The sequence below is a fragment of the Cucumis melo genome, chromosome 2, assembly GCF_025177605.1.
Source record: "Cucumis melo cultivar AY chromosome 2, USDA_Cmelo_AY_1.0, whole genome shotgun sequence".
Classification (NCBI taxonomy): domain Eukaryota; kingdom Viridiplantae; phylum Streptophyta; class Magnoliopsida; order Cucurbitales; family Cucurbitaceae; genus Cucumis; species Cucumis melo.
Window position 1 is genome coordinate 23,740,578 of NC_066858.1, and position 19,258 is coordinate 23,759,835.

General features: G+C 30.1%; 1 protein-coding gene across 2 annotated transcripts; it reads right to left on the minus strand.

The window, feature by feature from the left end:
- Positions 1 to 7,494: 7,494 nt before the first annotated feature.
- On the minus strand, positions 7,495 to 15,123 carry LOC103494106 (DNA mismatch repair protein MSH2). Of its 2 annotated transcripts, none has more exons than XM_008455145.3 (13): positions 14,885 to 15,123; positions 14,709 to 14,758; positions 14,438 to 14,470; positions 12,916 to 13,989; positions 11,893 to 12,447; positions 11,699 to 11,809; positions 11,473 to 11,562; positions 11,286 to 11,357; positions 10,910 to 11,020; positions 10,237 to 10,363; positions 9,459 to 9,661; positions 8,719 to 8,871; positions 7,495 to 8,090 (listed from the first exon to the last, which is right to left on the minus strand). In XM_008455145.3, the coding sequence occupies exons 1-13, from the start codon at positions 14,931 to 14,933 to the stop codon at positions 7,890 to 7,892; spliced, it is 2,829 nt and encodes a 942-aa protein (XP_008453367.1). In that variant the 5' UTR covers positions 14,934 to 15,123; the 3' UTR covers positions 7,495 to 7,889. The 2 variants fall into 2 exon arrangements, with proteins under 2 accessions (XP_008453367.1, XP_016901359.1); XM_017045870.2 differs by having other exon boundaries at positions 12,916 to 13,958; positions 14,885 to 14,921.
- Between the last annotated feature and the right edge of the window lie 4,135 nt (positions 15,124 to 19,258).

The window sequence follows — 19,258 nt, forward strand, 5'->3', positions numbered from 1 at the left end:
AGTAGAGAGTTATTGGGGCCTGGGGGATGGAGTGGGGTGGGGGGATTTTCTAATCTCACCCGCGTTTCTCAACCACCATTTCTTGGTGCCTTACTCCACGTGTGTATGGTGAATTCTTGAATACGACAATCAATCTGAACACAAGAAGACTCGAAATCTAAACAATTCCTCTGGGCTAAGGTTAAGGTTTTCTGGATCAAATAACTTACAAATTTCAATCAAAATTTAACAAAAATATCACAACAAAATATTGTTGTATTTGTAAATATCTTAACTTAAATATTTTATATGGATAGACAATATCAAAATGTATATATATTTCTAAAATCTACAAGATGAAAAATTGAGATATGCAAAGGATTGTTATTTCTTTTCTCAAGGTAAAGTAAATTAGGGGTTGCGGTTTTATATTCTTTTCTTTTGGTTACTTCGTCCATTCATTTTGAGTCACGAGATTTTTGGCAGTTTCATTTGGAATAATAATTAGTAACAATTCCATCTTAAATAATAATAATTTCCAACCTTTAAAGGACTAAACTTTAATGTCTTTTTCTCTCTCTCTCTCTCTCAATAGTACTTTTCATATGTAAAATTCGAAAAAAAAAAAGTAACAATTTAGTTTATGAAATTTGGTAATTTAGTCTTTGTATCAATGTCGTCTCTAAATTTTTGTGCATGACAAAATTAAGGGAATTGTTTGGAGAATGAGTGATTTATGATAAGGTTAGAGTTATGATAATCCTAGTATTATAATAGTTATAATGTTATGATAATATGCATTTGGGGAAGGATTATGATAGCTTGGAGAATGAGTAATAAGGATTGAGAAATGAGTGGAATAGTAAAAAAAGAAAGAAAAGGAGGATTATGGAAAATCTAAACGTGGAGTGGGTTTTTCATAATTGTTTTCCCAAACGTGAAGTGGGTAAACATAACTCACTTTTCTACCCGTTGTCCTGGGGTCAAACACCCCTAAAGAGTTTAGTAACTAAATCGCTAAAAAACTAAAATTTTATTTTTATAAAAGTTAAAATAAATAAATAAATAAATAAAATACAGCATATGACTTCACTATTTTCTTTTACAATATTTATTATTGAAATGTTAAAATAATACTTTTTTTTTCTTTGGACAAATGTGTGAAGACAAAGCCATAGAGGATGTACATAAAAATCACATATATTGGAGCCACTAAAGGAGGGGCAGAGGTGATTCTCACTCTCTTTTTCATTACAAATATCCTAATTCATGTTTCCTCCTCTCTCTCTCTCTTTTGTTTTTAATTCCTGTCTATATAAAGAAATAATATATTTGACATCAATGGATATATATTTTTTACTTTTTAAATAAAAGCTCCACATCATCAACCCATATTTTGGCTTTGAGTGGAAAATATTTTTTGTCATATACAACAATTATACATATACCTCAAAAAATCCCAATTCCTATATGAGATATTTTGGATAAGGTTTATGTGTATATTTGTATCTTCTAATTGTGGAATTGTGAGCCCACAAATAATGGTGTGTTTTCTAGGTAAGGAAATTAAATCCCTCACCAAAAAAAAAAAAAAAAATTGAAATAGCAAATAAAAGGAAATTACTAACATCTATACATGTCATCTTAATTCTTAAGTACTTTAATTTAAACGGGTTTATTTGATCTATACCATCTTTAAAGTATATTGTTTTAGTCTCCATATTTTAAACAATAGGAGTAATTTTTATTTTAAACAATTAAATAGAATTTTGAATTTAAAAGTTAGAAGAAGAATAATAAAATTAGTAGTTTGCTTCAAGAATTGGCTCCAAATATATATTTATATATAAGTTAGGAGTGGCTTGCAAATTATGTCTAAAGAATCTTTCTTCTCTATAATTGTTTGTTCAAATTTTGTTTATATAATAATGAGAAGTCTCCTCTCTATCATTATTGATCCCTTAGGAATATATATATATATATATATATACATGTCATCATAAAACGATACATTTTTTTAGGTGTTTAGAAGAAAAAACTAACTTTTGAATGTTCTCATCGTATGATTTTAGATCGAACAATTATACTTGTTATTTGGATTTTGAGTGTATCGACGTACTTCTTTTGTATAATTATAATACTAATCTTATGCATTGCATAACTATTAAAATTATGATATCGTCAATAAAGATTCATCAAATTCCAAAAAATGTTCTATCTAATAATTATTAGGTGTGAACAATGCAATTTAACTACCTTATGTATAGAGTCGTTCTTCAGGATAAGTCTCTTTTTTATATAATCAACCACCGGTAGATTTAGCATAGGTCCATGAGGGCTCAACCTCCCTCAACTTTATTGTGTTTATATACTATATATATATATATAAAACTACTTAATTTTTAATATTTATAGTTAGCTTAACGATTACTCTAAGTGTCATGAGTTTTTTCTTAGCTTATGTTCAACTGAATCTAAGAAACAACTAAAGTGAGTGAATTTTAATAAACAAACAAAGTATACTATATATATAAAAAGAAATATTGTGTTTTTAAGTAATCTAGATAAATCTACGTAGACATGTGTATGTATGTATATATATGTATTCATACAATATTAGGAAATAATTAATACGAATATTAAAAAAAAAACAAACAAAAAAGGAAGAAACCTCTAAATTAATTTTGTTTTTAAAAAGTTGGACAATTTGCATTAAAATGTGGAGAGGGTGAGTATTAATATTTGAGATTATAATATTGGCAGATTGTATATTATATTAGAATTGGCAAATAAAATAAACTATCCAACTAAACTTTATATATTAATTAATTTAAGAGATGTATTTATAATTAGTCTTTATTCAGAATTAATGAAATATATATTTCAAAAGATTCTAAAAAGTATAAATATGTTGAATAAACAAATCCATTTCTTTAACAATAAGTTATCCAACAATTTCTAATACATATTCATTGTTATTAAGAAAACAAAATTTCAAACTAACCCAATTTCCATTACACTAAAAAGTCAATTTATCATTTTATATAAATCAAGTCAACGTTTCTGTAGATATTTTCTCCCGTCAATATCATTTAAAATATTTTAAAAGTACGAAACTGTTAAAAATATTTATAATTATAGCAAAATATTATAATCGATAAAATTATGAAAAATCTATCGCAACAAAAATAGGCGATAGAATTATAGAAATTAAAATTTCATTGTATTTATAAATACTTTTATTCGTTTTTGCTATATTTAAAATGTCAATTAAAAAATAGTTATTGTATTTATATACATTTAAAAATATTTCACATTGTTTTAGCAAATGTTAGTTTTGACTGAAGTATAGTCTCTATAACGTTAAAATATATCATTTTTTCTTATCGTTCGAATCACGAATCTCATTTACATTGAATTTCAATATGAGTGTTCAGCAGTAGGCTTGACATTCGACCTGTTTATCATAAATTTAGTCTTGATATTATACGAGGTAACATCCATGTATGCAAGAGATATTCCATCGCTCCATTCCATATTTACACAAATTTAATATAGACTCGAGAGATAAATAAACAATAAAGAAATTCATAAAATGTAAAAAAGAAAAAACATGAAATAATAATATTATTTTTATAATTTTTCCATAAACATTCATCATCATCGTGTACATTCGATCAATATTTTCATTGACGCCTTACTAAAATTAAGATACTAAAATTTTCATCAACATCAACATTCTAAACTTTATACGAGTATATGATAGGGACTGACGTGCACGAGAAAAACAAAAGGATAAATGATAACAATAATAATAAATAAATATGAAAGTTCTTTTTTTTTCTTTTTATTATTGGGAATATGCGTTGAGTGGAATTATAAAAAGATATAGGAAGTGCTCAATATCATAATTTTTTCCCTAAAATTACCTGCGGGTTATGTATTTGTGTCCCTACCATATACTCCAATCAATGACCAATTCTAGAGACTAAAATGAAGGAGGAAAACAAATATCCAATGACAAATATGTGTAAATGATCCCACAATTCCAACCCAAAATCTAACCTTTCTCTTTGAATAATTTATGTATTCCGGACAAAATTACCATTTTAGTCTTTAAGTTTTGATAAATATGTGTGTTCGATTCTGATATTTATAAGAAAAACCATTCGGTTCATGAATTTTCAAAATATATCGATTCAGTGTCTGAGTTTTTTAAAAAGATCTCTCAAACGACTTTATACTTTTATTTTAAATAATTATGTGACATTTTAAATTATAAAAATAAACTCCTACAAATTATATACTGTTTTGAAACCATTTTATAAAATTTTAAATATTATATAATTATTTTTTTAAAAAAAATCAAACATGAAATATAGTTTTAAAATCCTATAAAACATAATTTTTAAAATCATAGATTAAAAAAATACGTTTTGAAAACTCGAGAACTAAATAAGTCTATTATTCTAAACCTCTTAACCAAAAACACATATTCATTAAAATTTGAAGACTAAAAGGTCTTTAGATTTATTTTTTTTAATTTAATTTTGGACGACCCAGCAAATTTCGATATATTGCAATTCAAAATTTTTTTAAAAGCATAATTTATTTTTAATTAAAATATATTAATTAACGGCAAAATTTGAGGTGGAGCATTATTCTCAACGGAACTTAGTCTTCATTAAATTAAAATCAAATTCAAAACGTTCGATCTTATCAAGTCAGCTAATATTTTTTATAATAATAATAATTAAAGATGTAATTTTGGATGAAGAGTTGGGGGTAATTCAGTCAATTGGAGATGAATAAAACACCCACAATTTTCAATATTTAATGTTGTTATACTTTTTGGAAAAGAAAGTTAAAGAATTGGTAGCAATAGTTGTTAGACATTCTCACAACCAAAGACATATATTTTAATAAACCTCCAACAGCCGACAATGTCGATGATATATATATGTATGTATTTAAATTGACATGAATGACCCTATTATTATTTTTATATATATAACCATAGGGATCAATTTATAAAATTTGTTAAGATCACTATGTTCATGTTACATTATTCCAAATCTTGTCTTTGTTGTTCATATTTGTAATACACTATTATTGATCTTTGTTTGTGTCGAGAGTTTGAATTGATATAAGTATTAAAGAAATTAATATTATAGTATTTATTGACATTTTGAATTATTTCCAATTGAATTAATTGTGGTATTTTACTAATTTTGAATGATGTTTTTAGTGGTTAGAAAATGTGTATAGGTGTGCCCAATTTTCTTGGTTGGAACCTTACCTAAAATGAGGAGGGAATTTCTTGTCTTGGGGCATTCCTATTTCAAACATCTAAGGTTGTGTAAATTAATATTTTGTCCCCATCTTTGTATTTTATTACTTTCTTAGCGATACTTATCGAAAAAACAAAAAAGATTGGAATGAATTTGAACTAAAAGACGAACACTTATAACTTTGGATTCATCGAAATAAAACGATCAAAACATGTGTGAAAGGTTTAAAATTTAAGAAAAGCATTAATTTGGGTTTATGAATTAAATTAGTAAATAATTTTGTAATAAAATGTTTATTTTTATTTTTCTTATGCAATTGAAAATATTTGTTTAAAGTATATTAATGCCTCTTTGGTACCCCTTCTCTCCATCCTTCCTTTTATTTTTAAGAAAGTATAATTAAATTTGTTGTAGCTTTATAATTTAAAATAATTGATTGGTCAAATTTGAAGAAAATAGAGTTTCACCCTACAAATAGTGAATATGAATTATATGCTTTATGTTGTGAAATTCAAATATGTATTTGAATTTTGATTTTTTTGAAAACTATTTTATGTTTTTCTTTTGGACTTTGTGACGAGAACAACAATACAAAATTCTAAAAGTAACATCGTTGAATTACAAAATACAAAACATTATAAATTATTATATATAATATAACAAAATTATAACTATACAATTATTCTAACATAAAAACATGTTTATAAATAAATTAATAACCTAAAATTCAAACACTTTTAAAAAAATCAGTTCTAAACATAGGTTTTGATGAGATGTGATGAATGGTTGAGGCTAATTGGAGGACGCACCCATAGCCAAATAATGAAGACAGGTTGTACATAAAGGACACGTGGAGGCAATACTTTAGGAATCAATTGGATTAATACTAATCATAAAGATTAAAATATAAATACAACTGTACTTAAATATTCGAATGGTCCTACACGTCATTCTCATAATTACAAATATAATGTGTTTTCTTTTTTATATTGGAAGTATTTGTGTATTGAATTGATAAATATCGTATATGGGATAATGAATTTTATCATAAAGTCTAACAAGGACTGACATCATAAAATTATAATTTGTATCATTATCGTAAATTTGTTTACACTAAATATCAATATTTAGGTTTAATATATTATTCTATGATTGTGTTTGTATGTGTTTATGAAAACAAAGAAATTTTGATTCTTTTCAGAAAAGAATAAAAGAAACTTGGATTAATTTACATGGTGATGAGTCTATTTTTTTACTTTTTGAAAAGATTGACATAAAGTATTATTAGAATATAAATTTCCTTTTGTCAAATATGTGTAGATATAATCTAGTTCAATTCCTTTTTTATAAATTAATTGGTGTGATATTTTTGGCTTTTTGAAACTGATATTTATTCCTCAATTGGTGGATATAAGGCCTTTTGAAAGCCCTGAAGGTTTCTTTGAATGTGATTTTGCTGGAAATGAAATGAAATGGGAATTCAAAAGTTGTTTGATTTGATAGATTGTTTGCGTCAGTTTTCGTAATCAATTTTCAATTTGGTCAATCAAATTGTTTGGTAGATAAAGAATAAGAATTAAGAGAGGAAGATATTGCAAAGGGAATTTAGTTCAACGTTATAACATATGAGAGAAATTTGATCCACATTTCTTTTGACAAATTACGTAAAGAAAAAGAGAAGGATAATACTTGATGTGATTGATTATTTTGTATTTATTTGTTAAAGATTAAAAAAAACAACAATAAATCAACTGATAAAACAGATTACTTTTACTCTAAATTAATGTATAATTTAACGTATCATTATGTAAATTCTTCTTATTCTTTTATTCATATTATTGAAAACCTTAAACTGAGAATGCTAAACACATTTGGAATAATTTGATTTTAATTTAGTTCAACAATATGTAGCTCAATCTATAGATAAATGTCATAACCTTATTTGACCCTGCACTAATGGTTCAGTTCAGGTTAGTAGTCAAATTGAGCCAAATAAAAAGTTTACTTTTAGAAATATACCAAACCCTAACTGAATCGTTGTTTGATTCAGTTTTTGACTTAGAAAATTATAATATAAGCAGTTTGAATTTATTCAATTTTGGATTTGAGTATGAAATCCAAAATTGATCTAACCGAAAAAACTCCATTTACTTATAATTTTAAACTGAATTGAAATAATGTTCAAATAAAAACTATATTGATTCAGTTCTATTTAGACTTGCTATTCTGTTTGGATCTATTTTTGTATTCAAAATAGTCAAAATGAACTTGACCGATTGATATTGGCATAACCTCTATTACTAGAGGTGAAAAGTTAATAAATACACCCTAATAAACTATTTATCAATGAACATATGAAAGCATGAAAATCAGGCACCTGACATAAGATTTAACAAGTAGTCCACAGATTCCATATTCTCCAGGGCTTTGATACATAATTAGCCTTTCCCCTCTCCACCAAAAGAACCAAAATTGTGAGGGAGGATACCCAAAACTGAAGCTAGCAAGAGTATTTGTGGGGTTATGTACATCCAAAATTGTGAGGGAAAAGACTCTCAAAATCATCTCCTTTAAGCCTTAACAAAAGCTGTACAAAGGCCACAAGACAAGAATGATACCTCAAAGGAATTGTTGGAGCCAATTAGAGTCCACGGCATCCTTCTTCAAACCATCTCGTAATTGACTCACTTGTTGTAGAGCTTCCTTCAGATCCATTTTATCCAAGGGCAGATTAGAAAACTCCTCTAGGAACTGGCGAGCCCGTGCTACGCCTTTGGACATGTCATCTGAACTGAACTCACGTTTTCTCTTTGATGGTATCTGTGTATATAATGTGTATTCAAATCCAAAAGGTAATATAATGATGAGCAATGACATATAAAACATGACTTGAGTGCCTACACGCATGTGTATAAGCATGCACTCATAAGTCTATTAGGGCAAAAGAAAGAAAAAGAAACAGTAAGCCAATTTGGGCATAGCAATAGCTGAATTGATTTAAGGATCTACCCTTAATTAAAAAAACTGGAGCTTCAAATCTTCATATGTTGTTGAATTTAAAAAGAAAAAGAGAATCAGCACAGACAAATCAAATATGAGCATTACTCTAAGGGCATATTTTGGAAATGATTCTAAAATAGTTAAGATCACTTGCATTCAGTTTATTTGGTAAGAAAGGAATTCCAATTAAATTCTGGAGAAATAGCAGTTTAGGTTTCAAAGCTTGTTGATGACTTTTTCAGCCTTAAGGTTTGTAAAAATTACATCCATCCTTTTAGCAGGGTGTTACAAGAATTTCAAAAAGAAATGGAAACACGTGACTTAATAGACAAAGAAGGTAAGATATGTTGTTCTTATTTGAATTTCTGGATCATTCTCCCATAAATTGTAGTAGATAAGGATGGAATCAATTGTTTTAGTTCGAAATGTAAGACTAAAGATTGTATACCTCTTTCCCATTAGTGTTTGGAGCAGTTGTATCGGTGGAGAAATCTTCCAGTTCAGCAGCCTTTTCTCTGGCAAGTGCCACGACACTAGAAGGAAAATTAGCAAATTCTGCTACATGAATCCCAAAGCTTTGATCACAAGCTCCGGGTTCAACCTGCACAAGACAAAAAAACGAAGGAACAAATGAAGCTCAGTAACACAAAAGAACTTACAACACCAAGAAATTGGGGCAAAACAATGAACTCACTGCATCCAATTTTAACTAAGACCGGTAAAAGAAATCCTGGGTAAAATACCAAGGGTAAATTCACAAGTTGTAAATCCACACTGTTCTTAGAATATGTTTTAGAAGACAACGACTTTGGTATCCTCCTTTGCTATTAAAGGCTCAAGAACATGTGTCAACAGCACTCAAGGCTTTAGCTCTACTTTCACTCTCATTGATCAAATGACTCCAGATCAACATATTACAGATACCGTACAGGTTAATATTAATCCAACAGAATTTATTCAAATGACACCCCCACTGCCCTTCTGTAGTGTCTTTCAAAATTCAAACTACATGGTTATATTAAACTGTTTTTCACAAAGCTTTTGACCAAACTACAGAATCCTAAAGAAATAGTAAAAAAATAAGCATTGTGAATTGTGATGTCCTTGGTAAACCCATCTACTTTAAGAGTCAGACAGAGAGAAGAATATAGAATACAAGAAAAAGAGATATTCCAAGCAAACATTTACCTTGTATAGCATTGTCAACTTGTGATTTGATGAGTCTATGTGTGCACTGACATGAAAATTTGCCACACCGACCATTTGCTTTCCATGGGAATCAAGATCAGTATTCCCATGAGCTAGTGCAGTAAGTTCATGGAAGTGGGTTGCAAACAAAGTGGGTGCTTTAATAACTTCAACAAGATGTTCACAAATGGCCCATGCTAGACCTGATTATAAGATTCAATACAGAGCTATTTAAATAAAATCCAACTATTTCATTTAAAAACAGGAAAAAAGGCAGTGCCTTGCGTGCTCCAAGCATAAAATTTTAGGTGTTGATTGTCATGTAATAAGAAAGTATCAATTAAGATGTATTGAAATTTTCAGCAGGTTAAGTAAAGATAGAAAGGAATCAATGTTCATAAGCGAAAATCAGCACACCATAAAGAGTCCCATTTGAACTGTACAACAATTTTCATCAGGTGAAGTAGAATAGTTGAAATGAAGATTATTGTATAAACTGATCTCCTTAAGTTCTTCACCAACATGCTTTAATTAATTTAAACAAAAACAATCATTAGCATCATATATAAAAAAGTTCAAGGAATGTTGGAGACTCGGTTAGTCTGCTTTTTAATAGAGTTTCCAGCCATAAACATTAACAACTCATTTGGATATTCTTCAAAAAGGGGGGACAAGAAATAAGAATTAAGGATGCGCGTGAAGTTTGTGCAATAACCAATGGAAACTCTATAATGCAAACATATCAGGAGGAAACTAAAGAGTCAAGAATGAAACGAACCAAATCCATCATAAGTGGATGTCCCACGGCCCAATTCATCAATGATTATCAAAGATTTCTCTGTAGCTCCCTTCAGTATAGATGCAGTTTCAAGCATCTCTTGCATAAAGGTAGAAACTCCACGAAGCTAGAATGGTAAAGTAAACATTCTTAGAGTTCCAGAACAAAGGAAACAACTGGTAGAATATAATTTTGTCTGTCGAGCAAATGCTTCTACAGAAAAAGACTGAAAATGGTTCCCCATCAATTACAAAGTTGATTGTAAACATACAATTTCTTCTTCTTCTTTTTATATGTAGAACGAGTTTTTATTAGTTGATGAAACATGCAAATTAGGCAGAAATACGATTACAACAATAAGGAAAAAAGATCATTTGATGACATGAAAAACATATCACAGATTGATCAAAAGTTTAGGAGAGCCGGTGAATCTTCTTCCCCCTCTTGTCCATATGGATAGATGTAAGAAACTAGGCATAAGTTCTAGTCAGTGTTCTAGCATGAAGAAAGCTCTCCAGTGAAGTGAAGGACGCACTGAGAACCAATCTCCTTTAACTACTTAATGGAAAGTAACCATGATATGTTTGAAGAAACGTTGATCTGATGGTTGATGAAAATGTAGTATTTAGTGAAGTGATGTTACAAAAGAAACGAGTGTGTTTTGACAACTCACTTGACAGTCACCTGCACCTACGCGGGCAAAAATGCAGTCACGAACAGAAATGCTAGCTTTGTCACAGGGAACAAAACAACCTACTTGTGCCATTAGAATGTTCACTCCTACCTTTGAAACACACAAAAAAACTGGTTCAGATGATTTATGTGACGCCAAAAAGTAGTTCCATTGTTCAGAGTGAATACATGGTGTAACAGTAACAGCAAGCTAATATCAAGCACCTGTGATACTTAATCATCCAAACTCAGCATAAGATGAATTTGGAAGAATTGCTGAGTTTGGAAGAATAAGTCACAGCTCCAGGCTATTAGACCACCAAAAGGTTTAAAAATATTTTAAAATAAAATAATGGTGAATGTAATTAACATAACACCTGCCGGATAAATGTAGATTTTCCACCCATGTTAGGCCCAGTAATGATCTGGAACCAACTTTTACCCCTTACCTATTTACGAGAGAAAGAAGAGTTTAGAGTAATCAGATATTTCACATCTAAAACATAATAACAACAAATGAGAATAGAATTAGCTTATTCTTGATTATCCAAACAAGCTACTCACTAGTTTACAATCATTTGGTATGAAATTAACCCAGTCTTGAGCCTCCACACAAGGATGCCTACTTCCTTCCAATATAATATTTCCCTCATCCTGTTGCAGATGGACACAAACAAGTTAATGTTTGAGCAATTGCAATTTTTAATGAGATACAATAGTTAAGTGCTACTTTTAATTGAGATACATTATCTATTGGGGCTTAAGATAACCAACAGAAAAAAAGGAATACCGATGAAGTGATGTCTGGTCTAGTATAAGGAGTGGGACAGCTAGAGGCCAAATCAGCAAAACCAAGTAAAACATCCAATTCAGAGAGCAACTCGGCCAAAGGTTTGAATACCTACAAATACACAAAGTTCTTTAAGTCCAATTAAAGTGCTAATGATTAATGAACAATAGATACATCATAGACAGAAAATCCACCTCATTGAAGGATGAAGCAGTTTCAATTACTCGATGAACCAAATCTTTCTGGCAACTTTTGTACTCCTCGACTATTTTCTGATACTGGTCACCCAACTTTTTAAGTTTGGTATTTGTAAACTTCACTCCATCTTTTCGGGTTTCAAGAACAATGAAGTGGGTGGAGAGCTTTTTTCTTACTTTTGGTTCTTCTTTCTTAGTAATTCTAAAAACATGTCCAAATTGTGTACCTTTGTCTAACTTCAAAGCCTTGTCAACTGGAAGATCAAGATCATTAGCAACTTGCCTATGCAAGTCCTGTATTTGCTGCTCTATTGATTCTTGCACATTCTTCAATTTGGAAAGAGTAGCATCATAACTAGATGAAATCATATATTCTCCATTCTCAAGCTGATCAAGATCAATAGCAGTTTCCACGAGATTATTGAACTTGTTCAGGTGATCATTGTCAGTACAGGTCTCTAGAAATTCCAAGTACTTTTCCTTGATCAGCGAGGAAAATTGTCCTTCGTAGTTCTCCAAGGCATTTTTAATGAATGGAAGCCTTATACTTGACTGCATTATAAAAATGAAAGTTTAAATATCATAGTAATAAGGACATAAAATACCACTTACCACAAAAACATAAATCTTGCAATGAAAACCAAGTCCCGATAGCAATTTATTCATAATATTGATAGTACAAGAACCTTGATTCAACCAGTGCCAAGATATGTGTGTGTGTGTGTGTGTGGAAACCCAGTGTCAAGATTTAACCCTAAACCCAAATAAAAATGAAGAGAAGACAATCAATTTTTTTGCTTTTATATAAATGTTCTCTTCGTCTTTACTTGTCTATTTTACTTCTTTATAAATAGAGTAAAAAAACGTAAATAATTTAGCTAAAGGGGTATATTTACAGATATCAATGCATCGGTGTTCAATTAGCATATCATTAGTCATTAGTCATTAGTCATTATCCAAACCATTCTTTAAGAATCGTTTCAATTAAAACGAATTTCAGCAGTTCATTTAAACTTATACCTGATAAAGTTTAACGATGTGCTGTAATCCAGCTCTTCTCTTCTCAAGATAATGCGTCAATCGTTCAATATCTGAGATTCGTTTGAGATGCTGTCTCAAATCTTGGCAGAGAGCAGTGTCCTCCACAAACGCTTGAACAAGATCCAGTCTGGAACTAATTTCTTTGACATCTAACAGAGGCTGTTTTAACCACATATGAAGCAATCTTTTACCCATTCCAGCAGTACAGGTTCTATTCATAAGACCAAACAAACTGAAGTTTTTGTTTGCATCGGTTTTGCTCTCTAGGACGTTTAATGCTCTAATGGCAGCAGAGTCTAGCCTCATGTAGCTATCAAGATTGTACTTCTGGATGTTATAGTTTCCATAATTGCTTTCATCTGCCAGTAATTCTGCATACGCCAGCAGTGCTCCTAAGGCAGCAGGTGCAAATTCAAATCCAGATACCAAATCTCGAACAGGTTCAACAGAACCTTTGACGAGCCTCGAAAGATCCTGCACCAAGTCTCTCATTTTAAATTCTGATTTCTTCCTCTCTGTTAGCATCACGCCGCACTTTGTCAATACATTATGTAAAGGTTTTATATCACCAGACTTTCCACTTTCTAGAGGCAGAAGGCATTCCTTACAACCAAGACCAACCAAAGCTGACTCCACGTTTGTAAAATGGCTATCGTCAAGAAATTCTGCCATCCCCATCGCTCTTTTCGTTAAATCAACATAGCCTAGTCCAACAATGCACCCATTATCTCTGAAGTATGGAAACAGTGCCACAATAGCAGGACTATCCTGCATTTCATTATTTGCAAACAAAACATCTTCAAAACTTCCAATATTGCCAGGTGATCCACTTTTGATCAATCTCCAATTCGAACCACTACCCTCATAAAGCTCCAGTGTATGGTCTGTTCTTTCCAAAAGAAGATCTCGAGCAATGGATTCGAACATATTTTTGCTAACACTCACACTAGAAAGGGATTCAGATGCATTGCCCAGTTGCCGCAAAGCAGTCGTAGTACGGTAATAGGTCTTTGCAATGAAAACTGCATTATCGCTATGGGCAGTATAGTAATCCTGTATGATCATTATTTCTTAAACAAAAAGGATACTATTTTCTTGTGATAAAAGACTACGATCCTTAGAAATGAGAGAATCTAATGAAACTCAAGACTACAATCCTTAGAAATGAGAGAATCTGATGAAACTCAAGATAGCCAAGGAATCTATTCCACGCAGGAATTATTTAAATCAAGAATACTGATTAACTGGAAACTAAAACGAAAGAGCCTCTTCATCTCATCCCACCAGAAAAAACAAAATAAGATAAATAACATATGCATGTGTTTTGTGAACGAAAACATATCCAATTCCAGCTTCTTAAGGATATATACGAAGAAATGACATTTCAGTTTGATAACACGCAAATTGCTTCACATAGATGATAAGCAGAAAGAAAAGCCAACCGAATATATTTCATTCACACAATACCAAGTGATGGCCTAATGAAGATTGAATAACTAACCCGACGATCAAAAAATCGAACAGCTCTTGAGTCCTGCAGCACAAAAATGAAATTAAAATAAATCACATTCCATTGCCTCGTCTAAAGGAGTTTCTAAATAATTCTGACAGTCCGAAATATTACAAGAATAAGCTTGTTCTAGTATAAATAATCAAGCATCCAGTTAATGTCCTTCTATCCCATGTCGCTAGGGACTTAAGTCCAGTAACAACAACAAATAACACCAATTTCAGCTCTGATAGTGCGAAACCAACTTGCAAAATGAACTTACAGGGGGTAGGGTTTTGAAGAACGCTAGAAACCCTTGAGCCTGCTTAGCATCTGTCATCATTTTCAACCAAATGGATTAAAAAGAAAAAGAAAAAAAAAAAAAAAAAAAAAACTGGAAAACCCAATGTGCAAATAGAGAAACAGAAAAAAGAAAAATAATGATTATGTAGAGTGTACCAAGTTTGAGCTCGGGAAGTTTGCTTCGCTCATCAACGTTGTCATCCATTCGCTTTGAAGCTTACGATTATGGCTTTTCTTCCCCTTTTTTCCTTCTCCTTTGCCCTTTTCCTTAATGAAAAATCCTTGGAACCTGAAAAGCTTGGCGATGAGTTTTACATTCGGTTGAGTGCCGATGGTAGTGGCGGGAAACTGAGACTACTCGCGCGTTCGGAAGTACGCTCCCGGCTCAAATTATATTAATCCCCTCTTAATAAATAATGTTAAAAATTCCCCCTTGCCTATTATCAATATTATTTAAAAATTTCAATTATTGCGATATTTATTATTTGCTACAAGTTTTTACTCTTTTATCTTTAGAATCGATTTTGTTATCAAATTTAGTATTTATCTAACACACTATTGTGACTCAGATTAAAAAAATTTATCCCTCAAATACGAACTATTGTAATCTACCTGTGATAACTCATAATTGTAATAACTAATTCATTGTCCATTCCTTGACAAGTAATTTTTTTTTTATTTAAAATCAAGTCAATGAATACTACTTCTATCTATTAATTTTTATGTTAGAAGTGTTTTGGTCGAAATTAGAAAACTACACAAACAATTAATATTTTTTAAAGACCAAGAATTAAATTGTTTAATTAGATACTGTGAGAAAAAAAACATCACCTTCAAGTGTTATTAAACAAGACTTCATTATTTAAACGTTATTTGTATTAATTTTACGTTGAGACAGTTTAGCATATTTGGTTCATTTAGGTCTTTTATCTTTTTAAAACAGAAAAGTTAAATATTTGTCTTATTACAATAAAAGATGAAAATTCTAACTATGTAATTGTTCACGTCTAACAAATGTCACATTGTTATTTACTTTTTAAACAAAAATAGTTTACACCTCAAACACATATTATTATGACTCAAACCAAAATAATCTAAACTCCAAATGAAAGATATTACAACTCAACTATGATAACCAACTTCTTGTCTAACGTTATAAATTCGAATATTGGTAAGGTAACCTTTCAAATCTTCTAAAAAGGGTAAGAAAAGTAGAAAGTGAGGAGTGATGAGTTGGGTGGGTATGGCTAAATGGCTAAATAGAAGAGGTCATTTTTGGGGGAAGAAAAGGGAACAGTGGGCTAATGATATAATGATGGGGAAAGGGAACATAGGGTTGCCGGCCCACACCCTCTCTAGTCTGTGGCTACTTGGACTTTTGTGGGCTCTCCCTGCCCCCACTCACCAATGCTCTACACTTTTTCCACCGTTTTGCTACACATAATTGAGGTAACCAAATTCCAAAATTTAATAACTACAACAAATTATTTTAATTATGTTTCTCTTTTGTTTTCAATTTTTGATTGTGGAAGGTGTTTTTTGATATGTAAACTGTAAAACAATTTTTTAAATTTGTAAATCAAACTGTCTAAAATTTGAAACCGTTTTGGACAATGTTCATGGATTGGACTCCCGTAGAATAAAAGTGTAGTGTAACCTAAAATTTATGTGTTTGATTGAATGTTACAAACTTGAATTGTAATATTAAACTCATTTCGTTTTTAAGATTTTTAAGACGTTTATCCACGTTTCATGATTTCATTTTTCTTATGCCCTCAATCTTCCACACATTTCCAACACGTATCTCCGGCAATTTTGCATAATTTTCAGTACGTTTCAACTTTTCATTCAAACACACCATTTTTATATTTCCAATATGCCCATATTTTAAACTTTTAATTTTTAAATGTAAAATATAGACTAAAAAATATAGTATTCTAAATTGTAAGTTAAATTCATTTTTCTTTTAATAATACTTGAAATGCACCCATCTATATGTTTTACCATCTTATCACTCTCGTACGCACACAAAAAAATAAATAATAAAAAAACGCAAACAAAAATCGTTATACGACAAATTATATAAATGAACAATTTAGTAAAATGCACTAAAGATTGACGACGTTTGAGATGTACGTGAGTATTTTTCTTTTTTGTTTTATATAAGTGGATAGCTAGGTTGAAACACACGTTTCGAACAATTGTTTAGTCTAAAATCGATCCAACTTTTCAAATCGATCAACAATTACATGTTTGAAGATATATATTTGAAAACATGAAATACAACCATGAGCATTTTTTTAACACCCACCACCCCACTCACATCCAAATTAGGTTTACTCTGCACACATCCAAATTTGTTGATAGAAAGTGCACAGTAATCAGATTATAATTATATGGAAATATACGAACAAAATGACTCTCTACATATTTGAAGACATCCAGTCTGGGTCAAGAGACGTGAAGTTGAAAATCAAAGCCATATAGAACTCTATAGGTAGAGGTTGATATGATCCATGCAAAGTGGTGAAAGAAACAAATTAGGTAGAGGTTGATATTACACTGACGCACCCTATACACAATTCTACAATTACCAATAACCCTCTTTCTCTCTTCTTTTCTAATTAATTTCCATGTCCTTTTTCCTTTCAAAATTTTCAAAAAAACCCCTTCACTTTTCATTATTTAAACTCTACCTCCTCCCCAGTACCCCTTTTCCTTTACTGCTTCTTCCCCTTACCTTCTTCCTCCCACCACTTTTTCAGTTTAGGGCAAACTATGTATTCCCCCATTGAAGAATATGGTGTGACGAGGAAAAGCTTTGGTTAGTAAAAGGCAGCTGCAGAGTCCAGGTTTTATTCTAATTCTTATAATCATATATTATATAAAGTACTTATTCTTAATTAGTGTATATATATACTGGGGGTTTCTTGATCTTGCATTGTAACATAAATTCATGCATCTTTTTTCAAATATTTTTCAAATGATTATTATGGTTTCAAATATGCAGTGTTGAATAATTGATTTGATATGCACTAATAATCACAATTATTAAGCCTTTTGCAAATTAGACTTAGAAAACCACAAGTTAACTATTAATTTATATTTCTTTGATTTCTTTTTTCCTTTTAACTCTAAACTCCTTATTGACTTAGCTTGAATAAGCAAATAATAATTACAAATTATAAACATGTGTTATAAAAGTAAAAGGTTATTTGTTGTGTGAGAGCAAGAATTTAAACATAACTCAAACTCGATTATCCAATTATGTTTTTACTTCTTTAAGCTTAAGGGGATTAATTAAGTTGATTTAAACACTAAATATTAATTAACCTTCTGTTCAAACCATACATGATGATCATTTAACATTGGGTTAGTGGGGATCATATGAAAATGGTAAATATGATTTCTAATTATCTCTCCCAAGTTTCCTCTTTTTGTGCATTATACTGTGCAAAATCTTCTATTTTTCTTCAATCATACACTCCACTTTCGTTCTTAAGGTTCATTGAATTGTATACAAAATTTATTATATGTTTACTATTTTTTTTCAAACAAAATTAAGTCAATCATTCATATTTGATCTTTTGATTATAATCTTTTTGATTTTGATTCATCCAAAATTCATGTTTTGGTTTGATTTCTTTCTGTCCCCTTTCATTATGTTAACCCAATGATAATGGAAAGTAGGCCTAATTAATTATCAACATCAACATAAACTTTCACATCACATCTAATTTTTGTATTTTTTTAAAAAGATTTTATTTGACCTCTCCCTTTCATATCCAATATATAAACTTGTTGGTAACATACTTCATGAAATTTTATGTTTTTGGTACAATTTTGGGATACAAATTGTTTTCCATTATATTTTACTACATGTTGTATCGGATAAGACAATATAATATTTAAATACATTTTCTACATTTATAATAAGAATGCTCTAAATGGAATATGCTTTTATTTAATAATAATATATTAGAGATATCATTAAATTTAATTAAGATGAGCTAAAAATACTTAAAATCAAAATAAAAATATATTTAGACTTATTAAAATTGTACTGCATTTCAGAAAAGAGACTAATATGGCAAATTATAACCTGCATGGAACATGGTATATATGTGGCCAATTAACACAAGTTTTTCTCACACACACACACACATATATATATATATATATATATATATATATATATATATATATATATATATATATATATATATATATATATAATTTTTTCAAGGTATAGTTCGACTAACATAAAAATTATATTATTAACTTTGATATCAAATTAAAGATGCGATTTTCGATTTTCTAAAAAGGAAAAAAGATCGATGGGTTATCAAGAAGGACAAGCACAAACCTTGGAAACCCCATGGAAGGGAAGTTAAAAGGCAGTATGCTTAAAGGATTATATTCAAGTTGCGTGGGTGAAAACATGATTGTGTAAAATGCTTTAATTCCGCCCACAATCTTGGACTCAATGTAACCAGTCTATTATCGTCCAAACCCACACACACACACACA